At 46.0% G+C, this 24,263-nt stretch overlaps 3 protein-coding genes across 10 annotated transcripts in view; 2 read left to right on the plus strand and 1 right to left on the minus strand.

Annotated features, from left to right (window-relative positions):
- The window catches only part of LOC113204793 (uncharacterized), an 82,863-nt gene extending 75,584 nt beyond the window's left edge, over positions 1-7,279 (plus strand). For 3 of the 4 annotated variants that reach the window (XM_052264246.1, XM_052264245.1, XM_052264243.1), the window contains exons 3-13: positions 1,533-1,721; positions 2,092-2,254; positions 2,998-3,150; positions 3,988-4,141; positions 4,674-4,749; positions 4,841-4,992; positions 5,064-5,276; positions 5,359-5,673; positions 5,763-5,963; positions 6,056-6,249; positions 6,465-7,279. In XM_052264246.1, coding sequence (XP_052120206.1) covers positions 1,651-1,721; positions 2,092-2,254; positions 2,998-3,150; positions 3,988-4,141; positions 4,674-4,749; positions 4,841-4,992; positions 5,064-5,276; positions 5,359-5,673; positions 5,763-5,963; positions 6,056-6,249; positions 6,465-6,482 — 1,710 coding nt within the window. In that variant the 5' untranslated portion in view covers positions 1,533-1,650 and the 3' untranslated portion in view covers positions 6,483-7,279. The remainder of the gene's footprint in view (positions 1-1,532; positions 1,722-2,091; positions 2,255-2,997; positions 3,151-3,987; positions 4,142-4,673; positions 4,750-4,840; positions 4,993-5,063; positions 5,277-5,358; positions 5,674-5,762; positions 5,964-6,055; positions 6,250-6,464) is intronic. The other variant, XM_052264244.1, reaches the window with a different exon arrangement.
- A 1,296-nt stretch (positions 7,280-8,575) lies between these two features.
- LOC113204860 (peroxisomal membrane protein 2) lies at positions 8,576-10,214 on the plus strand. The gene is made up of 6 exons (XM_026420220.2): positions 8,576-8,774; positions 8,931-9,058; positions 9,143-9,238; positions 9,318-9,480; positions 9,550-9,669; positions 9,758-10,214. Exons 2-6 carry the CDS (start codon positions 8,958-8,960, stop codon positions 9,878-9,880), a joined length of 603 nt encoding a protein of 200 aa, XP_026276005.1. The 5' UTR covers positions 8,576-8,774; positions 8,931-8,957; the 3' UTR covers positions 9,881-10,214.
- On the minus strand, positions 10,213-24,096 carry LOC113204859 (serine/arginine repetitive matrix protein 2). Of its 5 annotated transcripts, XM_026420219.2 has the most exons (12): positions 23,940-24,096; positions 23,301-23,544; positions 23,114-23,215; positions 20,796-21,083; positions 20,665-20,724; positions 20,456-20,587; positions 20,259-20,337; positions 16,969-17,024; positions 14,983-16,887; positions 14,663-14,872; positions 14,361-14,507; positions 10,213-11,880 (listed from the first exon to the last, which is right to left on the minus strand). In XM_026420219.2, exons 2-12 carry the CDS (start codon positions 23,534-23,536, stop codon positions 11,754-11,756), a joined length of 3,342 nt encoding a protein of 1,113 aa, XP_026276004.1. In that variant the 5' UTR covers positions 23,537-23,544; positions 23,940-24,096; the 3' UTR covers positions 10,213-11,753. The 5 variants fall into 5 exon arrangements, with proteins under 5 accessions (XP_026276004.1, XP_052120212.1, XP_052120211.1 ...); XM_052264252.1 differs by lacking the exons at positions 23,114-23,215; positions 23,301-23,544; positions 23,940-24,096 and adding an exon at positions 22,202-22,425; XM_052264251.1 differs by lacking the exons at positions 23,114-23,215; positions 23,301-23,544; positions 23,940-24,096 and adding an exon at positions 21,237-21,994 and having other exon boundaries at positions 16,969-17,021.
- Positions 24,097-24,263: the final 167 nt, after the last annotated feature.

Raw genomic sequence — 24,263 nt, forward strand, 5'->3', positions numbered from 1 at the left:
GGGGGGGCTTTTCGACTTACACTGCTGTCTTTACTGCACCACATCCTGAAATAGTGAAATAATTACAGGACTCCTACCCGACACGCCAGAGCTCCTCTCGCACCTATTCATCGAAAAACGTGTTTCATTGTAAATGTTTGGAGCAAAGTCGGCAAAAATGATTCGTAGCAGGCGGATAACGTAGGCCCTCCTTTTCTTTTTCATCGAGGCACTGCTCGCTCCAGCCGCTGCTTCCTTTTCCATCCCGCCCATCCTGCCCGGCGCGTCCTCGCCGGCGAGATGCAGTGCTTGTCAGCACCACCGGTGCGGTCCCGGTCAGACTATGATTCATTCCGACCGGAAGAAAAGGCGGCGAGGTGAGGACACCGGCCGCGTCTGGCCGGCCGGCGGCGTCTCGCGCCCCTGCCCGCCTCCCGTCCACAATTTCGGGTGCAGAGCAGGCTCTTTATGATGGTAATCTAGAGGAGCCAGAGGAGCTCCTCGGGCTCAACCGATACCAACATACAAACCGCGCGCAGGTGGGTGAGAAATGCACCACACGGGGCGCTGCCGGCCAACGGCCAACTGTAACTCAACAAAGGGAAAGGGGGTCATAAATCGCACAAAATTAAAATAAAAGAGGGTCACGTGTTGTTATGTGGAACGACCCCGTTGCGTGGGAGGGGGTCAATGCGTCGACTCGCCCTGCTGCCAGGCGCGGCCCTTAGAGTGGCTCTATTGACACCTCAAGTCAAGTCGACTTCGACCGTCCAGGCCGGGCCGCCCGCCCGGGGCCACGCCGCCACCGCCGTCGTCCCGAATGACGTCTGAGACGTGAGGTACACTGCAAATCCAAATATGTAACGGTAGAGTAGACAAATTCATGATTGACTAAACTATTATTCGTAGACAAACTACTTACGGAAAACTACGGGCATTTGCGGTGAATATTTCCAGGAGTGCAAGCAGCGCTTTCTGTAATTCCTGCTTAATTAAGTTAAAAGAACTTGATACTGAAATATTCTCGATTAAAATTTTGCTCGCTTTTACCTCGAGTTATATTTTGGTTCTTTTCTTTCGCTATTTGCCGTAAAACCCGACATGGTGTACTGATAGCCATCTGTTGAGATATCGCGGTTCGAGCAATTTTCACACCTGTTATGGATGGCTGCAGACGTATCACGGCCGAGCTCAAAACATTTTTCGGGAGCGAGCTCCAAGAATAGTGGGCAAAGTTGTACCGGTCGATTTACATAGTGCGCCTGCTGTTCGTCGAGCGCCCGTGTTTACAGAGGAAACTGCGCAACCTGGGCGAGAAGGTGCTCGGCGAAGATGGAGGGAGGATGGAGTCGACCGACCTTGATAAGGAGGCGGCCGAGTCTATCCTGTTGCAAGGGTGCCGCCATCCGCCACAGATAGATTTATTTGCCATTTTCGCGGTTTCTTGAAATTAAAAGCTGTGTGCGAACGTGCAGTGGATTTGTGCGCGCCATGTGTTCGCGGGGAATTAGATTTGTCATTAATGGATATTTCGTCTCGTGTGTGTGTTTCAGGGCGCTGTGGGCGAGCCATGTGGGCAAGACGCCCTCGCCGGGGGTGCGAGGCCAGTCCAAGCGGCACGCTGCTGCCGGGGAGCGTGGCCACAAGAACGTCTGGGTCCCGGGCTCCAAGATGCCCGTGTACCACTACCCGGCGGACAGGCAGGAGGTCAAGGCGGACGACAGGCTTCAGTTCATGGAAGGGTGGGTATGGTGGTGAAGAGGCGGATCAAGATAAAAGTGCGCACTTTGCCGGATCGTCGCCATCCTTAGTGAACGTCAAACCCCCGCCCCTTCAAAAATGATGTAATATGAGCAGCGTGCACCCAGAAAATCGGTTCGGTTAAACAATGAATTTCCTTGAAATTAGCTGATTCTCCTTAATTAAACATAACTATTCGCCTCCCCGTTTATTTAAGGAATACTTTGCCTTTATCGAAAGAAAAATATCCCGGAAGTTTTGTCGTTAACCTTTAAAACAAGAGAAAATGTCATTAAGTGTTTGTTGTTGTTTTTTTTGGTTAAGGAAACGATTTTTTAGTGTGCGGTCTGTATGATGTCTCTTCTTGTGCAGGGCCGACACGATGGTCAGCACGCGGAGGGTGAGGCCGCCCGGAGACCCTCGGCCGGAGCAACCCAGGCGGCGTGGAGGCGGTGGAGCGGGCGGCGGAGCGGGCCATCGCAGGAGAGGGGAGGGGCGCAAGATGCGGCACCAGAAGCAGCAGCCCGCCGCCCAGGTCGGTGCAAATGCGAGAAAAGGGGCACGCAAAAGAAGAGTGTAACAAACGCAAAAAGACAGTTTTCTTATATTTCTTTTTCTTCCCGGCTGTTTTTATATGATGTCAGTACGAATTGAATTTTATTTATTTCTCAGTCAGAGCGTCTCTTTACCTTGCGTCCCCAATCCGATTCTCGACCGTGGATATTGCCATAATTACCTCTTTTCGACATATCTCTAGATTTAAGGCGCCGCGCGGTCGTGCCAAGATATCAAACACTACCCGTCGCCGCCGTCCCGCAGCGTTTACCGGCCGACGATGTTTAAAATAAAAATAAAATGAATACCGACGTCATCCAATCACACCCAAGTGAAAAATTTTATCGTTGGGATTTGGCATCAGTTCAGCAGCATAAACAGTAGGCGCGGGCGGCGGCATGCCGACTGTCTTGAGAGTGAGACAGAGATATTAGAACGGAGACAGACTAGAGGGGAGGGGGATGAGGTGATGGAAGGAAGGGTCATTTTCAAGAAAATTTTCACATATAAATTTTTCACATCTTGTATCAGAGCGGACGCTGCAGTGTTGTTGCGATTGCAGAGAATCTTGGTGAGCCGCGGCGGGGGCCATGATAGCGCTAGGGGCGTAGTGAGTTTAGGCAAACCCGCATCACTAGAGCGTGCTCTGTTACACCCAGTACAGTGGTATTTTTGATGAAATATTTTTGGTTCTTAAAGCTGATCTCTATGTGTTGGGCGCAGCCCCGCAGCTGGAGTCCCGAGCCACCTTCGCCACCGCCGTCCAACGTGACGGTGCTCCGGACGGTGCAGCGAGGCTCCGCGGTGGCGGCGGTACCAGTCGTGTCCGCGCGCGGCCAGGGGCTAACCATCCCCATCCAGCCGGACCCAGCCAAGGTGAGGACCGCAAACGGGAACAAGTCAACGCCCGGCAGCCAAACGACTGAGCACGATGGTTTTCCCCAGCATTGGAACCAGCCGCATGTAAATGCGGTTGAATGTTGTCTGGCCTAGTAGGTTGGTCCAGAAAGAACGCCCGTTTTCTTCAGATTCATTCGGCTGATTACGGGAGCTCGGCGCCTGCGAGACTCGGGGTGGGCCACCCCGCAATACACGCATGCCCTACGGGCAGGATGTTGCCTACCTAGCAGGCGCCATGAGAACTTGCATGCGCTGCACCTCGCACTCTCATGCTAGGCAGGTTCGTGATGGCGAATGACTACCTTCTGGGTGACCCCTTAGTCGGCAAAGCACTTTCAATAAACCGCTGTCAGCGCGATACAACATGTTCGCCAGTCCATCACTTCATTGGCTGTGTGTTCCCTGCTCTGCGGTGACGGACGATGCTGTGTACTTGATGTCACCCCTGACGCCTGACGCGGAGGTGACAGTCTAGGACATCATCGCCCAACTTGACCGCAATCAGCTTGCTTCCGGTCACTTATCTGACTGACTTGTCATTGACATTGTTGTCAAAGACGCAATGATGCCTGTCCTGTCCATGGCGTGCGGGCAACGCGACTTACTGTTTGGTAAAGGCTGGGACAAGCAGTCACTTGCTTTCTAAACTGAAACTGCTTATCTGTGTCGCAGCGCCCAGCCCCAGCAACCACGTAAAAAGAAACAAAAAAAAAATCACTTGTCATTTTTCACAAGTTTTTGTATCATAATATTTCTCAAACATTTCCTCCTGAACATTTCAAGTGTCACAAATGCAGCGCGACCGTGTTCCAGACGCAGCGGGCCGTGGTGCACGCCAGCCCGTCCGTGGGATCCCCCAGAGCAGCCGCGGTCCCGGAGCCCGCCAACCTCGTCTTCGTGGACAGCAGGGGTGCCCCGCTGCACCCGTACACTCCGAGGCCGGCGGCACCGGCCGACGGCGCCCTGGGTGAGTACGTCCGCCGGAACTGCGGCTAAGGAGCCAACTACTTGATCCGGACTACAGAATAAACGCAATTAGCATACAATTTAGATTGGGGCATTAGGGTCGGCCTTACGTTGACGTTGCATATGATGTATGGTGTTGACGTGACCATAAATTCTATTTTGGCAACACTTTGCAATCAACTCGGTCAGCGGCACGAGCCCCGGCCCCGGCAGCCGCTCCACGCCAACGCGGCTGTGTGCCGCGGCTACCTGCTACATCGCCTGCGCAAGGGCGCCTGCCGGAGTAAATCAGTTTTATGTCGAGTCCGGTATCATGACATGACTCGCACGCCGGCACAACGTCGGCAAACGCAATTTAGAAAATGCCGGGTCGATTGGCAGTCAGATGATAACCTCGTATATCAGGTAGTTAGTAAAACACTGTTGCGGGAGGCCTCAAAGCGTGCGACAGTTGAGGAACTAGCGAAATCGGTGTACAATGGGATACTCACCGCCATCACTTTAGGCTGGAACACCTCTCATTTTTGTTTCAGCAGCCTGCCCGGGAGATAAAACCGTGCTGGCGCCCAAGGGCCAGGACTACGTGTTGATGGACAAGATCTCTGCCAGGTGAGCGCTCAATCCCCGCCCGAAGGCCTCCACCCCTGTTGCTGCAAACGTTCAATAACCTCTGTCATGTGTGTATCCACCCACCCCTCAGGGACGGCACGCCTCTCGACGTGATTGCGGGCCCGCAGGCGGGCGACCCCGTGCCCGAGGGGCCGCACCCCGTGGTGGGCAGGCTGGTGAGCACGGCGGGGGCCGGGGCGCGGGGGCAGCCCACCCTGTGCCGGCTGACCTACACCGTCATCGGTAAGCCCCACAGCGACGACACTTTTGATGAATGAGTGAGACGATGTGATCCACGTGTGTCCTCGTTGCAGTGCGGCGCTGCGGCCCCGCGCCTCCGCTGGTGACGGGCGCGGGCGCGGCGGGCGGGGCGGGCGGGCAGAAGAGCCCCCGCTGCACGGCGAGCACGGCGTGGGGCTCCCGATGCCACTACCGCTGCCCCCGGCGCGACCTGCAGCTGCGCGGCAACACCTGGCTGCAGTGCGGGGACGACCTGCGCTGGGACGGCCGGCCCCCCGTGTGCACCGGTAAGTAAGTGTGGTAAGTGGGCGCCCACTGCAGTCCCACTGCGTGCCACCGACCTTCTCATACATGGCGTGCCCTCTGCAGGCCGAGCCGGCGCGCCGCCGCCCAAGAAGGAGGCGCCGCGGCGCTCCTGCCCGGTGCCGACGCTCCCCGAGCACGGCGTCGTCTCCTGCCGCGCCCTGGACCCGGAGCCCAAGCACCGGCAGGACGCCGCCGACGACAGCAACGACGCCCAGCGCATGGCGGAGGGCAGCGAGTGCACCGTGTCCTGCAGTCCGCCGCACCGCCTGCAACTCGGCCAGGACCTGCAGGGCCTCCAGGGCCTCCAGGGCCTCCAGGGCACCGTGGCGCGATGCGCCGCCGGCCGCTGGAACGTGTCCAGCTGGCACTGCGTGCGAGGTGAGTAGCGCCAGTAGCGCCCTCCAGTGGGCTGGCTCGCTGGCTGCACCACCCGCCCCTGGTCGTGACCGCTCTGATGCATGCTTCAGGCGAGACGCCGGATGCGGACCTGGACGGCGACATCCCCTCCGTCCTCGCCGACGCGGGGGCTGCCCTCGCCGACGACTGGGACTGGAGGGACAACAGCGTGACGGACCCGTGCTCGCCCAACCCGTGCCTGTCCGGGGGCACCTGCTTGCGCGGTCCACCCGAGTCCAAGGCTCTCTGCCAGTGCCGGCCGGGCACCGAGGGTGAGCACCAGCGCGACGGCACCATCCTCGCCACCCGCCCGTCGGCCGTCGGCCCCTCGCACTCACGCCTGCCGCCTGCTGCTGTGTTCCAGGGGAGCGCTGTGAGCGCCTGCTCTGCCGAGGCACCTGCCTGCACGGCGGCCGCTGCGTCCTCCTGGACAGCCGCTCGGCCTGCTTCTGCCGTCGCGGCTTCGCGGGGTCCCGGTGCCAGGCGCCCGTGCGGACCGTCAAGTACCCCGCGCCGACGCCGACAGCTCCATCACCCGCTGCCACGACGGACCGTCGGGTAACGTTTAACGCACATTTCTCAAGTGTACCGGGTGATTCAGAGAAGATGCAGGTGCGGGCGGGTTTGCCTACCCAAGGGGCTATGGCGCCTTACGGGCAGCGGGTAGGCCAACCCACCCGAACCTGCGTCTTCTCTGAATCACCCGGTACATGTATTTTAGTTGACTTTTCTTCCCCTTCGTATACCGTACTTTCCCCGTCTTTTTCCGACAGGACACGCCAAACGGTTGATGCTCGCTGCCGCGCCATACTCGTTGAACGAGTAACGTCTTTGCTCTAGGGGCGATGCTGAAGAGACGCTATGCTCTTGCGAATCTTCTATTACTGTCGCCAATGACGAGCCCCGCGCGCTCCGGCCCCACTGGCGCCGTGCAAAAGGCAACCCGGCAGTGCTCCAGCGTGCCGAAAGGTGCGCGACGTGCTTCTACCGTCCCACCCGATGCACTGGAAAGAGAGCTGCGTTCACTTCTGGATTAATTTCTTCTTGACAATTTTAAATGGGGTTGAATGTGTAAATTTCGCCATTAAAATGACCAGTGTATATATACTAGTATGAAAGACCATCTAAGAACTGTATAAAGTGTAGAAATCATTTTAAATTATTTTATAGACAATAAATGTATGATAAGTAAGTTATATGTTACCATTCTTATTTTGTTTTTATTAGTAAATCTTTGTGCAATGTTTGTTTTATAAGAAACGTTACATCTCGTGTCTATATTTATTAGTATATAGGTCTCTGCTGGGTGTGCTTTTTGTTTTCTATCTGTTCACATTTTATGTCCAGACCTCTATAGTCTGTCTTGCTGCAGGTAATCACTGAAACACTTTCCCTCAAGAGGGAGAACTACTAACTTCTCACACTGAATGTTTAAACGATGTATCAAGAGCTGATCCATGAAATAACTATGTCCTCTATATATATAATTTCATAAAATTTGTACAGTGAGAAATTTTACTTAAAAGTGAAATTAAGTGAAAACTTAACAATGTGCTGAAAATACAGAATAAAGTATTTAAAATTTTGACTCAAGTGTGCAGTGCTTTGGGGTTTGGTCGTACCCCATTCCCATTCATACTACTTGTCGCATTTTAGTTTTGCGGCACTGCACATAAAAAGTTACGCTTTTTAACCGAGGGGGGCACCACTCGCGTAATCCTGTGTACAGTTGAGGGTGTAATCCCTATGTAATCCTTATGTATTCCGTGTAATACTTGGCCCAATTTTAAACCATTATCACTAAATTTCACCTTCTAGTCCAAATTTAATGGTTTTAGGAGCTATAATTTCAACAAAATTCATGTGTAATTCCTCAAAATTCACGTGTAATCCCTATCAGGTAATCCTGTGTACGTTCTAAATTGAAGTGGGGCCCCCTCGTTTTCAACGCAGTTAATGTGCATTACGCACGCGCATAACATGCGCATTTGATGCAATAACGCACGTTAAATCTAAAATATAAGGCACACGCGTATTACCATAGATCGGCGCTGCCCTCGTTGGGATCGTGAGAACATGTAACGAATTTAGAGGCCTCTACAAAATTTCCTCTCTTTCAGCAGAATTGATGAAATCAAAAGAGCAGGTAGCGCCGCATTTGGTAAGGCGCTGCGGGTCGTCAAGTCAAGTCAAGTATTGAAATGCGCACTTAAGGTAACGGATTCGTTCCTCATTTTATGTGCATTTAAGCAGATTTAAGTGCATTAGCACTACTGAGGGGGGAGGGGGGAGGGCACCAACAGACCCCGGACAATTTTTAAGTGATACTGTACCGCATTGCTCAGAGACGGTAGGTCGGTAGGTAGGCAAGCCCACCCGCACAGTGCACAGCTGCTTGCGGAACATTTTAACTATGGAAATGTCCGGGTATGGGGGCCACCATGTTACGGACCATCCTTAAAGTAGGTCTGACATTCCTGTTGCGAACCTGCCAAGTGCAGCCGAAGCAAGCTGTCATCGCGCCTGATGGGTAGGCAACACCGTGTATGCAGTGCATACGTGTACTGCGGGGTGGCCTATCTCGAGCTTTGCAGGCGCCGAGTACCCGGAAATTTGCCGAACGAATCGAAGAAAAACGGACTAACTGCACGATCCCTTATGTGCACCATGAGGGAATCCCCTGGTCCTTGGCTGGGTTCATAACTCCTGGTTGCTCGTCCGCACCAATGACGTCTAACGACTGTCCACTGTCCACACCCACCTGTCGGTACGTGTGGGGTGCATCCAACAGTTTGACTGTAAAAATTGGTGCAAATAAATTTCGGTGAGTTTACGCGCCCCAGCAAAGAGAAGGGACTCCGGACTCAGGCCGGGGCTCATCTGGGGTAATCTGGGGCATCTGGGGCCTCGGACTTTGTGGGGTGTATAACGCCATGGAGCTGCTATTCGCACCAACGGTGCTGCTGCTTATAATAGTCCTATCCATCAAAATATTTTGTTGAGTAATCCCCGTTCAACAGGTTGCGGATTGCCTTTGGGTTGACTTCTACTTGCCTGCTCGGCGTTAACTTAAATCTATCTTGGTAAGTTAACACACTGTTTTAATTCTTATTCTTGGTAGAAATTTCAAAGGCCTAATTGCATTCACAAATCTCTCTATCAATGTGGTTATAATTATTTTAATGATGTTACATTTCTCCCCTTAATCTTCTCATTATCTCATTATCTCTGTGACAAAGCAAAGGACAGCTTTCAAGCTCTTGAAAATGTCACTTTCCAAATCTGCTAAACGGGTCGCATTCCGATCTTTGGAATCGTACTTTATGCAGCTTTATACACATCCTTTGCGCACTAAATCAATAACCAGGCAAGTGTCAATTTGTGTTGGCGAAATGGCCTAGTATTTATTTATTTCATATCATGTTTGTTGTAATGTAACATTTATGTTTAGTGCTATCATCTATGTACTTGGTAATTATACATCCCAACGTATATCAGGCGGAAAGGCTCTGGACAAAAACAGTATTTTTGCTTTTGGTGCCTATGGGTAAGGAGCTTATTTATTATTTGTGATAATTTTGGCTGAAGATCCGAGAACATTTTTACAGTGCATTCTCTGTTTCCAGATTACTCTTTGGCGGATCCATTCCACATTACTTCTTTGAATGTTTAGAATGGCTAATTCCAGGAACATCTCATCTTGCCGTTGTAAAGCAGCTACTATTTCAAAGATTAATTTTCACCCCACTCTATCAACTTTTTACTTTGTACACCATTTCCCGCCTGGAAGTAAGTTTCAGTATTACTTTCTCATTTAAAATACTTGTTCTGTGAGATACAATCAATTTTCTTCATTAGGGTCGAACACACCGTCAAGCTATTCATCAGCTCATCCCAATTTATGTGCCTGTTTTGGTTGCTAACTGGAAGTGGCTCACAGCTCTAAGCATCATCAATCTAACAGTTGTGCCGCCAGTCGTAAGTATTTATGCCTATCCTCAAGATACCATTTCTTGTTTGTGCTTTATTTTTTGAAGGAATGTGACATCTGAATTATCTTTCCTAGCTACGTGTTGTCTTCATGAATTTAGTTGGTTTTGTATGGAGTGTCTATATTGCAACTAAAAGGAGGAAACCCTCAGACCGAAGAGGTGGCAGTGGAAGAGGTGGATCCCGTCCAGGCGTTTAGACCTTATTCACACCAACTTTTCCAGAACAAGATTTTGTTAATTTCTCAGCATTTCAACCAGCTTGTATAATATAGTAAGCCTGTAAGCTCCTTTGATCAAACTATTTTTATTGCATTTATTTTTGATGTTATTGCATTTATTGTAACTTCATTTTGAAGATACCTCTGCTCATAGTTTATTTTTTATGAATTTTATATTTTATTTCCAACAATGAAGTGTTAGGAATTAGTGGGATCAACATACCTACCTATACATGGTGCTATTTAACTGGAGATGGTGTAGTTATCTCTTTTGTAAAGATAGGAGACAAAATAAAATGTTCTCAGTCAAATATGTATGTGTGCTTTTATTGGTGTTCCTTTGCACATAAAATTTCAGGGTCAATAAAACTCAAACTAAATTTGCCTTGACTATTAACTTTTTCAATCACAAATCAGCTACATTTTCTACTTGTATTGTCACCAAATCAGTTTGTGTAAGAATTAATTTTGTGACAAAATTAAAATCAAAATAAATACTTAGTTCTAAGAAATTGATAAAAGGCAAAGTATCACATTTAAAGACTAGAACACAATAACAAAACAGTAATACATCAGTAAATAATTATTCTATGAAGTGACTAGATAAATGCACACAGCAAAATTTTACTTTCAAACAAAGTGAAACAAAACTTTGAAGTTATTTGACTTATATGACTAGATAAATGTAACACGATCTGAAGCTGCCTGGTAAGCTACAATGTGCTCTTTTACAAGATAAAAATGAAACAAACAACCCTTATAATTACGGGAATTGAACCTAATGTCACATCTTAAAGTGGTCAAACTCACAAGACGAAGATTCCATTTGAGCTCACTGTTAAAACTGACACAATTAAGTTTTACATATTCAAACAACACAGCCTAAATCTCATCCTCATCTCTTCTGAACAGCATAAATATAGCCAAATAAAATTCTTAAGCTGCAATTGGCATAGTCTAAAAACAGAAGTTTGTCATTATACAATGGACAAAAATCTTGTAACAACAAAAAAGAAATTTGGTAACTATCTATATACTGAACACGTATATTGTATGCTATTAAAGGCTTACATCATAATGAGTTCTTTTACATTACTGAAGACGACTTCAAAAATCCTGACAGTCTCTTATTTACACGTCTTATTCAAACATTACCAGTCAGGATCAAAATACGAAATATTTGTTGGTACTATCACCGCAGAAAAAAAGGAACCCTTTCTGCTTAGAATATCAACGTAAGGGGGACTCAATTCTACTCTCGCTGATAGTACACACAACCCCTAATAAATTTTCTTAACTCAGGAGTATCGTTGGTTTGGACCCTCATCATTATACAATGTACAAATCAATAAGGAAATTTCTTCTATTTCAATGCACTCAAGACTAAAATGACTGCTTTCAATATTGCTGAAAAGGTATTTTATGTCAGACATAGTTGACTTCCTCAGTTGAAACTGTTTTCATTGGAAACAAATATTAATTCAGAAATACTCAACATGGGATTTTGACGACACTTCTGTCACATGGCTACCAAACCTCAGCATCTTGCTAGGATACAATATTATTAACTGCATTTTTCTTACAGAAGACAATACGTATGAAGAAATGTAAAACTTGGAAGAAAACTACTGTCCATGGATTTTAACTATTCTAGCGAAAGACTGTTTCACAGTTGTTAAGTCATGATGCTGGATTCATTGCCAGCCAAACAAAAGATATGAAGACTCTGATTTGTACTTATATTTCCTACCTGATAAATTTAAGATGATATATCTCTTTGAGGTACAATTATTCAGCTGTCAGCTGACCATGAGCATTTGAAGAAAAACATATCATACTCCAAAATTACACTCTAGCGCTGGCTTCCATTTCGACTTCCTCCTGACCACCTTGAACCACTGCTATCACTATCATCATCTGAACCATTGTCACTTCCTAGAGGACTTGATCGTTGATATGGTATTGGGCGTTTGCGAGCACTGTGAACATAGAGGAGAGTATGATAAAAATGTGACTGTTCAAAACTGATAAGACGTCCTAAAATCTCTAGAGAGTTTATCATTTAAGTTATAGTCTTGTTTGAAGGATTACTTGAAAACAGGAGTGTACCACTGAAATTAGAAATTTTAGTGTGCTCAAAAGTATTAGCACATTGATAGAAAGCTATTGGCTTTAGATTGCATTTATAGATAATAGCTTGTCACTGCAGACAAACTAAATATTTTGGGGACAAGTCCAATCATTAATATTTTTGCAGACTGTACTTACACATTTTGTTAATTTCAAACCTAAGGTTATCAATAAATTTAAAATAAGTTGAGAATAGAGAAAAGGTGTACTCATGCTTCTGATCAAAGCTTACCAGAACACTTGTGAACAAAAGAAAATCATGCATACATGAAGCAAATTGTGTGATGAATAGGTTGGTAGAATACATACCTTAAGAACTATGTTACCTGCAGAAGCATCACCTCCCCTGTTGAACATTGTATCTGTACTTGTACTTGCTGTGTAAGGTATAAAGCAAAAGAAAAAAAAATATAGGAGGAAATGTGCAAATATGTAAAGGTGCAAGGGTTTCAAAGATAACTACAACTCAAAATTAAAATTTAGCAGAAAGAACTGATTTAATTGAACTACATTCTGAGACTGAACACAACTCATATAAAATAAAAACACATCTTACTAGAGGATCAGACTGACTTATGATTTCTATTGAACTATATCTTAAGCTGATTAGGTTAAGAAATAAATTAAGCACAATACTAATTCCATCTTTGATCGAGTTGCTAAGTACTTGGTACTTATGTCACACCATTAAGTGGTAACACGTAATTCCCGAGAAATTCATAAAAAATTTTAAAGGGTTGACATGGAGAGCATTGGCTGATTAGAAGTCTGACCAGACATAGTCACGAGTTTTAAAGAAAGAAAACCACCTGCAACGGCTTAGTTATTCAATTACATGGTAATCAGTGATAATTTTACTCAGTGTGAAAGACTGAGAACACATTCATGCTAAATAGCATAAACTAGGACTCTTAAAGTTTCATACCACTAGGTGCACTAGGGTAGCCAAATGTGAGCTGGCTTGTGTGCTTTCTGGCCAACTTCTTCTAAAAGCGCAACAAAAGAGAGTTATTCCATAAATTTACAAACAAGAGGTAAAAACAGACTGTTTTCTTTTGAACTCCATTCACATCTCCACTGACTATTCAAAATCAGCAGCTACAGATTGAAACCTTAAACATTAATTGTTCAGTCTTTTACCCCACAAAAAAGAAACTGAAAGAAGTAAATCACAAAATAAGAAAACAAAAATAGTAATATCCTTAATGAATCACAATCAGTTGTCTTACTGGATAACCATTTCAGTCACTAATTACTGTAGATATAAAATCACAACACTGAAAAGTATAAAGCGCCTACAGCTATAAAATAACTACAAAATTAAAATAGAAACTATACAAAAATTTCAAGCAAAGTGAAATTCGATGGGAAACCAGATTGTTTTAAAAATCTGTTGGAGCCTTTTGGCTCTGTAAATTAATACTTGGGAACCCCACACCCCAAATTCACTCCCTACCTTCTTTTCAAAATAAAATATGAAATAAGTCATGTCTTGATCAAAAGAATACAGAACTGGCAAGCACTGTGTATTTGCTGTCCTCAAAGATAATAAATCTAACTGATCAAAATGAAGAAATGAAAAGTGTTGAATTGCAAAGGGACATGTAATAGAAATGCACCCTGGCTATCACAAAAACTCTTAAATTTATAGGACAGCAAACTTGCACATCAGGGTAGACTTTAAAATAAATTTACATGAAGTAAAGAAAACTAATATGTAGTGGTAACCCATTTCCCTAATGGAATGCACATGGACAGTTCTGTAAACGAAAAGATGAAGCTAGGTAGTACATGAGAACACTAAGGACAAATTGATCAGAGCAAACACAAATCTTGCTACGGTGTACTCAGAGAAGTCTTCAACAGGGGTAGGGGGAAACAAGGAGTCAGACCGGAAACAGCATAAACACCATTTCAATCGGCTGAACTGTTGGAGGACGTTGAACTTGATCGCTCTCTCTTCACCTCTTTGACTGACGATTTACTGTGGGTAGCATCAAAGAAAAGGTAAAAAATAAAATGTAAATAAGAAAATAAAATTGGCCAAAATGAAATAAAATTTGTGCATCAGTGATACATGCAAAGCACTCGTATGCTAACTTCATAACTCAACGATAAATAAATAACAGATTTGGGACAAATAAAATTTTGGATCAAATAACAAGTATTCTATTCTTCTACAAAAATATAGTTTCTTCACGCAGCAAAATAAAATTCAGACTAAAGCAACTCAACATTGTATTCAACATCACTACATTGTAAATTGTAATTTATCTGGTATGTGCCAGCAAAGTAGCATACATTGTGCTTTAACATTTCTCACACTAACCTTGTAATACGTCGTCGATCTAAGAAACTTGGTGAACCATGACGTCTAGGGATGGATGGTGAACGAGAAGTTCTTGCAGCAGCACCGTTTCTTCTTGCACTGGGACGACTACTGTGACTACTCCCGCTCCTGCTGCGACTGCGGCTCCTTCAAAGAAATAATTCACTTAGAATTTGTGAATGCACACTGTAAATCCCTGGTTGAACAGCCTAATTATTTACATGATAGATGTGTCACAGAGCACATGACATTGTAATAAATACGGTACATTGTGGATGTGATAGGATTGAAATCCAACAAACCTGCTGCTTGAAGAGTGCCTACTATGGGATCTTGAATGGCTTCTCGAGTGGGATCTGCTGCCCGTCCGAGATCTCCTACTAGCAGACCTCGAGGTTGACTTAGCAGAGGGAGATCGAGACTTTGACGAACGGGACGCACTGCGCGATCGTGAGCGTGATTTGCTACTGGAAGACGAAGAACCGCTTCGGCTACGTGACTTTCCTGACGATCTGTAAGTTAAAAAAAAAAAAAAAAAAAAAAAAAAAAACAATCACAAGGTTAACTTCAGGCGAGGAAATTGTGGAAGTGAGAGTGGGTGTCGTCGGAAGAGGTGACTTACGCTGAGGAGGACTCGGAGCTGCTCCTAGACTTGCGCTCACTGCTACTCGACGAGGACCGCTTGGAGCGGTTAGCCGCCATTCTTGGTCCCCCTGGAGGTGCTCCGTTGGTGGTGGGCAGCGCTGGAGGCGCCGTAGGGGCGCCGAGGCCAGGGGCGCTGGCGTTAGCAGCCGCCTTGGACCCCCTCGCCCCTTTGGGAGATAGCGACGCCTTGGGCCCCTTAGCCCCTTTGGGAGACACCGACGACGCAGGCGCTGCCGCCACCGCCGGGGCCCGGGCTACCGTCTCTGGGCTCTTGGACGAAAGGCTCTTGGTTGGACCGAACAGAGTCAACTTCTTGGTGTCCTTGAGTTGGAAGGGCTTCGTCTTGGGCAACTGAACGGTTAGAGACGGCTTCTCCTCCTCCTGGGTGGTCTGGGCGACGTAGGCGGGTTTAGCTGGAGTTTCTGGTTTCTCTACCTTTACTCTCACAGGTGGTGGTGCCACCGGCTTCTCGGGGAACATGGGCTGAGGCTTCTCGGGAAGAGAGATTTCCGAGACAGGTACGCCACTGGGTCCAGCGCCTCCCACAGCCGCCAGTATTCTCTCCACCCTCTCCTTCTTGCCGGGGGAATCAGGCCTGGACGGCTGAGGTGCCCCAGCAGGTTTAGGCATCTTTCTCTCCATGGCCTCCTTGGCCTTGGCGGCAAGACCTGACTTGAGGATACTGAGCGCCTGGAGATCCTTGTCGTTTTGCACCCTCGCCCCGATGCCGACGTCCGAGCGGCCCGAGTCAGAGTCGCTGCCAGAGTCCGAGTCCCGCAAGTTGACGCGAGGCACCACCTTGGGGTTCACCTGCTGGCCCTTCTTGTCCTTGGATTCAAGGATGTCTCGGTAGCGCTCGGGGAACTTCCTGACAGGGGAGTAGCTCAGGCTGCGCGAAGAGCTCCTGCCGCGGGCGCGGACAGCACCCGTGGGGGCCCTCCTGTCCCTAGAGCGACTCCCGCTACGGCTGCGGCTTCGCGACTGCCTCCTGAACTGCCTGTTCCGTGAGCGCGAGCGACGGGGAGAGCGTTCACGGTCCCGACGGGGCGATCGTCTGGGCGGGGAGCGACGCGGTGACCGGCGTGGAGAGGATCTTCTCGGTGACCTGCGGGCGGGCGACCTCCTCCTAGACAACGAACGGTGGACGGGTGACCGCCTCGACGGCCTCTTCGGAGACGGGCGACGTGGCGATGGGCGTCGGGCAGGCGACCTCCTGGGCGGCGAGCGCCTGGGGGAAGGACGTCGAGGCGCTTCCCGCCGTGTGTCAAGCGGCGGCGGAGTCCGACTCCTCCTGATCTCCTTCATCCTCGGCTCCCTTTCCGGCCGTTTGTCTTTAGATTTGCTTTTCTTGGCTTTGTCCTCATCGTCCGAGCTGCTGTCGTCGTCCGAAGAGCTGTCCGGCCTTCCTCGCCTCTTGGGTCGCTTTTTATCCCGGTCTCTTTCTGTGTCAGAGTCCTCCCTTGCTTTTTTTCTCCTGTCGTGTTCTCTTTCCCGCGATCTGTCGTCTTCCTGTACTTTCTTTCTGTCTTTAGATTCTGTCCGTTGTTTTAGATCACTCCGTATCTCACTAGGACTCCTAGAGTACTTCCTTGTCTTCTTTTCTTTGTCATCGGTAATAATTTCAAAGTTCTTCTTGCTACGCTTGTGTTTGTCGTCTTGTCTCATGCCTTGCCTCATGCGACTGTCATCTCTGCTCTCATCACGATGGTCCTCTTGTTTCCGCTTTGAACGACTGTCATTTCGCCTTTCGTGTTCCTTGATATATTCATCATCAAATTTCTTTCTGCTATCATCAGGCTTTCCAGATTTCTTGTCTTCTTTTTTATCCTTCTTACGGGATGCGTCATCGGATTTTGGTTTCTTGGTTCGATGTTCTCTATCCCTGTAAGACCGAAATCAAGAGTTAAATAGCAATTTTTCGCTGCAATAGAGTTTGACTTTAATTTAATGGTAATAAACTTACTCATCGGAATCATCATCTGATGACGCTTGATGTTTTTTCCTCGATTCCCGTTTCTTCTGAAGGCAAAAAATAAGGAATAGGGTAAAATTAGTATTCCGTAATCCACATGTACAAAAAGGTTTTCAAAACGAGTGCTGCTCAGCATTTATGACATCACTTCGGATTCCATCAAACTGACTTTTATCATTTGTGAGGTGCTTCACTGTAAGCATAATATAATGGGGAATAGAAGTGGAATAGGCTCAATAATACTTATTAAGATACACCGCAGTGAAATAATTGTATAAACTTGCAAACAATTTTTCACAGTGACACGCAAAACCGCAACCAAGACCAACTCCTTCAGCATTGAGCAAACGTTTTGTTTAAAAGCTCAAAAATAGTAAAGTTAAAAGACATAATCTGTATGGTGCTGATAAGACAAGGCTGTAGGTAAATTGAGAATTTCCACAAACAGAACAATCCTGCTTGAAAGAAGAAGTTGACATCTATGCACTGAAAAAGTGGCCGTGGCAGGATAAATAATCACCTTAAGAACGAATTTGTTGAAACAGCTACTACCAAGCCAGTACACAACACTCATAAACAAAAGCCCTCAGCAAACATGAAAAAGCATACTATAAAAGAACACCACCACTTCAATGTACTGACAGTTAAAAGTTTTAAATGAAATTTCTTTTTTTTTCCAAAGCAAGAAAAATAGGCATTTATGGGCATTGGCTAGTTAAGAGAAGTTAATTTAAGTATAAAACGAGACCAATTTTAAAAAAAAAAGAAGCATTGCTATTTTAACGCAGTTTTCTTTCACGGAAAAAAAAGCTTGGATAAGCTTTTAGATTTCAGCTTTAATACGAATTGATTGTTCAATGTGATACAGTCACGCACACACACACACACAAAATGTGATTTTCCACTATCATATGGGGTTCGTTGCCCTTGCTTTCAAAAGCATTTACCTCAATAAAAAGCACTAAAGTCGCAACAAGGAGAAACAAAAAAAAAAACTGTGCTGCTTACAACAAAATTTTAAAAAAGAACTATTATATGCATAAACAACATCCAGTAAAATAGACCCAAAATGCTACGTCGTTTGGGATTGAACATGAACATGCAATGGGTCTGATACAAAGAACTGGAACATAAGACAAATTGCTTATAGGTACTTTAAATCTGTAAACTTAGACTCTTGACTCTTGAGACATTTCAACATCTGACATAAGGTTACAAAATAATGACTACTCAAGAAATTTGTTTTAGAACTTGTTCCAGCACTTTGACTAAAAATGCTATAAGTTAGAATTTAAAAACAAAAAACTGCATAACAAAAATAATATTTGAAACAGTGCAGTAACAACAATTTTGCAATTAAGTTCACTGCCACCATTATAGTTTTTTTTTGTTGTTTTTTTCTAGCGAGTACTTACTTATGCCAAAGGGCTCCTATGTGAGGTCATATAAACAAGAAGAATATTTTTTTTATATCTTAAGGCATTGTAGGAAACAACAAGGGGGAAATTTCTTTTAATCATGCAAAGAAACATTGACAGCAAACATATTAAGCATCTTACTAAAAGCAGCACTTAATCAATGGAGAAGAAATAAAACATTGGCCACAATTTGTAGTCCGCTGCAATGTAAATTGAGGTGGTGTGAAAAAAAAAGAAGTAACCATGAGAAATAGCTGTTGAAATACACATCATAGGAGTTGGGAATGGGACAAGAGAAGATGGTGTAGCCGTACGGATTGACATTAATGATGATAATCCATTCCACACAATACTTTTAAAGTGGGGCGAAAATAAAAGATATTGAGGAGGGGCCTAGGTAATAACACAACATAGAAATGAAGAGAAGAAGAGAATAATTGATTGAACTTCCTTCCAAGTGCTCACTTTTCATTTGTTCTTTTAACAAATCTTTCACTGACGTTTCAAACCAAGGATAAATTAGTACACATTAGTGAGAAATGTTTGATTGAATGGGGAAACTCCTAATTAGATAAGAATTGTAAGAGGACCATTAAAACAAGGGCATAAGGGGAATGAAACCCATACATGAAAACCTGACTTTGAGTAAGATGCAAATAACTGCCTTCTCAAATTGTCAAAAAATAATTTAAAAACCATCAGATTTTAAGTATGAAAAATTGCACCAAAATCATCAACTCTGACATTAACATCTGACTAGACAAGACTGGTGTCCTCAGTTGATTGGATGCCACACAGATTAAGCACCGAAAGAGGAACATGTGTGGTTTAAGAAGTATAGTACCTCCTTTTAACAAATAGGAGAGATAAAATGCAGATAATTTACCAATGGTGTTATTCAATGTCTCAACACAAATAAAATTCTTTTTCAAAACAAAAAGATAAAAAAAAAGAAAAAAAAACTTTCTAAATCAGAATTAATTTTGAGCAAATATGAATATACGCAGATACTTACTATTTGTAATATTCCTTGGCATAACGTCCAAAAACTTGCTGCTATTAATATTCCCAAAAGAACACAAATTTGAGTGAAAAGGCACTACAGAAGGTTTATTTCTATTTAAAACCTAGGCAATTCGCATATTTGAAGATAAATGTGGTGAAGAGTCGTAAGTTCTGAACATCAAATATACAATGTGGGAATAGAACTAGCCCTCTTGCACCTAACAGTGTCCTTCTTTTGATCTAAATTGCAGTTGGGTCAGACTTGCATGCAAGGTGATCTGACTAATAGAAAATGTTATATTGCTTTGCTTTAATTGCTCAAAAAAAATTAGCTTTTCGTAATGTGAAGGACAACCTATAAAAACCCTTCCCTTTCTGTAACTTTGTAATGATCCATGCAAATCTCCAACCACATTTTGTCCTGAGCATTGTCAGGCTTAAAACTGAGTAAACAACCCACATCCCACTGCTAACTGCACATTCAATTAAATGGATTTTAAAATAATAAAATGTCATGTATTCAGCGAATAGTTTAGATGGTCATCAAACCAATTCAGTGGATGGAAGTAGTTTTTGTAAACCAAATCATCAAGAAGTTAAAATAAGACAATCAGTACAGATGTGTTGAATGCTGAATTACATCTGAGGGAATTAGTAACTACAAACGTGTCACATAGAATTGGTTTTTAACAAAACCATCCAACCAAATGCTGAACGCACAACACATTTGGTACTTATACGTTGAAATTGAAAATTGAAGGAAATAACACTGAGATTGGAAAAAAAATAATGCCCGATACAACCGAAATAAATAAGTTGGTGTTACCCAACACCAAATAAAACTAAATGTAGCTTTACCTCATGTTTGCTTGACTTCTTCTTTTCCTTTGATTTCTTCTTTTCCTTCTTTTCTCTTTTCTTCAAATCCTCTGATGAACTGTTCATAACATGTACAAAAAACATTGGGATTTCAATAAAAAGTTGATGGTAACAAAAACACTTTATTCCAAATATCTACAAAACTTGAATGCGTGCAACAAATAATTGAAACTTACGCTGAGGCATCTGAATCATCACTTGAATCACTTGAGTCTTCACTTTCCGAGTGGTGCTTTTTCTTCTTCTTTTTCTTGCTGTCATCTTTACTCCTCTTCTTTTCCTTTTTCTTCCGTTTAGGTGACTCTGACCTACAAAAAGCAAGATAATTTATAGAACAATATCATCAGATCTGCTAGACCAAGGTGAAAATCAAATGTTTGCTTACCTGCTATCTTTCTTATGCTTTTTGGACTTCTTCTTCTTCTTGGGCTCAGGACTTGATGAGCTGTAAGTAAACACACAGTTAGGACAAGAACTACTGCGTGGGGAAACTACATTAGGATAAGGAAGAATTACCTTTCCCTATTTTTCCTCTTCCGCTTCTTTGCAGGTTTTTCTACTTCAGGACTTGGTGTTCTGACCAGCTGGTATTTCTTAGGATCTGCTGCAGCTGCAGCAGCAGCAGCCTCCTTCGCTGCTTCTTTGGCAGCTTCCTTGGCAGCTTCTCGAGCTGCCTTCTCTCTGGCTTGTCGCTCCGGATCCAGGCTGCTTCCCTCAACGAAATACTCGGAAATACCAAAGGCGTCTCTCAGTTTGGCGTTCTTCTCTTGCTGGGCCTCCGCAATCTCGTGAGTCTCGCGAACACTGGAAAGAGGAAGTTTTGACAAAATAAGCAAAGAGAAAAGCACTCAGTAAAATATGCGCCAGTCACACTTGCACGGAAAGGGGATGAGACAGAGTAGTAAAATGCTAAGTTCACACGATGAGAGATGGGGCGGAGCAGGAGGGCGTGTATACCTCACAACAGATCGCATGTGTTTGGAGCGGTGCCTGAGGCCGTGCCTCACACTGTGCGCCTTCGGGCGCACCACACATATCTGGAGCTTTCCGCCGTCGGCCTGGCCGCCGAGGCCGGCGCCGCCGCAGGTGCAGCAGCAATGGCCGTGGGCGGGGGTGGGGGTGGCGGGAGACGCCGCGACGTGGGGGTGGGCGTGAGTGAAGTAGCGGTAGCCGTCCAGGGTGTAAACAGGGCCGTGGTGGCCGGGGCCGTGGACGATCTCATGCCCATGGCCCGGGTCCGTGCCGTGGCGAAGGAACGAACTCCGCCACATGCGTTCGAAGAGGAAACGATCGCCCTCGGTAAACTCGCGCTCCCCGGCCTCGGCCAGGGCGCCATTGAACTCCCGGGAGAACATTGCCCTCCGCGTCCGAGGTCGTGAACTTGCCGACGTGATGATGCGGACTCAATGCCGCGAAACTCCAACGAAACGTCGCAAAGTCAATAGCGATTGGAAGCCGGAGGGAAATATCACAAAACTTTGGTAGACGAGTAGAATACTTAAAACTAGACTTAGCGCGCTATGGAAGACTTGGTTACAAGTAACTGCTTAAAGGCTAAGTGGAAGACATTTGTGATTTTGAGACGGCTCGCGATCACATCTGGCTGGCGGAGGGCAGGCCGAGCGGTCCGGCCGCCATTACCGACGCGCGGGGGAGGGCGCCAAGGCCGCGGCGCCTCGCGGCGCCTGGCGACGTCAAGCGCCTCATCGCCGTGGCCAGACTGAGAGGAGCCTGGCAGCCTGGGCCGCCACGCACCAGCTTAGCGCCGCCCACCGCGGTCCAGAGGGGATGGGGATGTGCATCCGGGCGGGGTGGGGGTGGCTGGCTGGGGCGTACTGGGGCGCGGCGGCTGCCGGCGGTGTGTGGGGGTAGCTGGGGGCGGCGCCAAAGAGGGTAGGGCTGCCAGAGTCGGGTACACATACCTAACACGGACACACTCCAACAGCATGAAATCAAACCTCGGAGGACTGCCTTCCGCACGAGCCTCGCCTTCCCGCAGGATGCTGCTCGTCCGCCTCTCAACGTCAACGTCTCTCCCACAAATGCTCGAGAGGGAGAGAGAAGTACCCGAGTAGCTCACAGGGCGCGGGAGGAGGACAAGCCTTTTGCGCTGAGGTGACTTGCTTGCCTGGTTGGAGAGCAAGTCCAGAGGGGTGGCAACCGACTTCCGCTATCGATCCACCCGCGGTGCAGGAGAGGGCGGCCCCACCCTCTCACCACCCTCCCCTCCGGCTGCCACCCTGTCCTCCCCCCCCCCTCTCCCTCCCTTTCGCTCGATACTCGTCCGAGCGCAAAGGGAGGGTTCACACCCCTCGCATTCACCATAAGTACGTCGAGGCCGTGATGCGGAGAGTGAAGGGGAGCGGTCACAGGGAGGTGCAGAACAATTCACCACCCATGAGCACCCTTCCCTGGGTGCTGCACATCAGCAGCCTCCGGGCCGACTCCTACCAGAGCTGTACTGACTATATCGAGGAGTGGGAGGGAGGAATTTAATACCAGGGAACAGCACATCTGAACGTTGATGTGATAGCTAATTTAACCGGAGGATGTTGAAAAAGATACTCAGAGTACACGTACCCACAGAAAAATTACTATACATCACATACTACATCTATCAAGCTTGGTGACAAAGGAAAATATAATTTTTTTAAATTAACATACTGATGCCCCATTACTGGAACCAAAAGTTGTTCCAAATTTGATTAGGAAAGTTTTCTAACATGGGTGAAAAAGTTGACAACCCACAGTAAGCAGAATTAATTAATATAAAATGAGGATGATGAAGTTGTTTTGAAGAGAAAACAAGCAAGAATTATAAGCTAGTAACTTACTCAACTCTGCCATGTTCATCACGTTTTGCTTCTGTCTTCTTCCCATCAATTTGCAGCTTGCGGAAATGGACCACTTTTTCATTAATTTCTTCAGAGGTATATCTGCAACATTCCAAAATGCATTTTTTAGTAATTGTTACTTGAATATAAGGAAGAATACTGTACAATACTGCAAGTAATGACATACCCTTGGTCTTCCAAGGCTTGTCTTAATTCCTCACACCGCACTTCTATTTTCCTCTTTCGTTCATGATCAAGGATTTCCTTGTTTGGCTGCTTATTGGCAGAGGCTTCTACTTTTTCTAGCTCTTCTTCAGTTTTGTACTTAGTTTTTTCTTTGGGGCGGACTATGGCCCAATTTCGTTGTACATAACCGTTGGTGCCTGAGCCTCTTGCTGTACTTAAACCGATTCCGTTATACATGACAGGTCCTGGAAATGGTGATAAGTTTTCAATTATTTCCTGACTTACTATTAACAAGTAATAACAAAACCTTGCAAGAAATAAGTAAAAGCAAGTAAGTTTGTAAATAGAGGGTTAAGGGAGGGCATCAAGAAACGAAATTATTCACCAAGTTAGAGGGATGTTGACCACATTTAAACAGTAACGAAATTGAGAGGAAATTCACACAAACTATGAAGACGGTCATGAATTATCTCACGAACACAAACATCGCATGCCGTTAAAATTTGAAAAAAGGGATCGTACCGAAAACGATTGTACAACCTGTCTTTCACGTTCGTAAACTAATGCAACCGGCATAGTTCAACGATAAAACGGGACGAAACACATGAACAGAGCATAAGGCTGTTGGGGCATACCGTACCTTTTTAAAAGAACAGATATTTTGGGTACAGATTTACTCAAACTCTAGCACTAACGCCATTTTCCACATGCAGTTTACTGATTGATTAAGTTGCTTGAGGCGCCGGTAGTGGCGCTGCTAGACCCATCTGCGTTTAACGTACTAAAGCACTGTTTGCAGGAAGAGACTCGTCTTAGGGAACGGGAACCGAAACAACCGCGGAACCCCAGTGAGAAACAGTTACATCGAAATGATGTCAGACTGATATCGTTGTCGGTAAATTGTCGATTATCGTGTCGAATCGATCCTGAGATGGTCTGAAAATCGAGACATTTCCGATAACTG

The sequence above is a fragment of the Frankliniella occidentalis genome, unplaced genomic scaffold (genome assembly GCF_000697945.3).
Source record: "Frankliniella occidentalis isolate FOCC.00 unplaced genomic scaffold, Focc_3.1 Scaffold17, whole genome shotgun sequence".
Taxonomy (NCBI): Eukaryota; Metazoa; Arthropoda; class Insecta; order Thysanoptera; family Thripidae; genus Frankliniella; species Frankliniella occidentalis.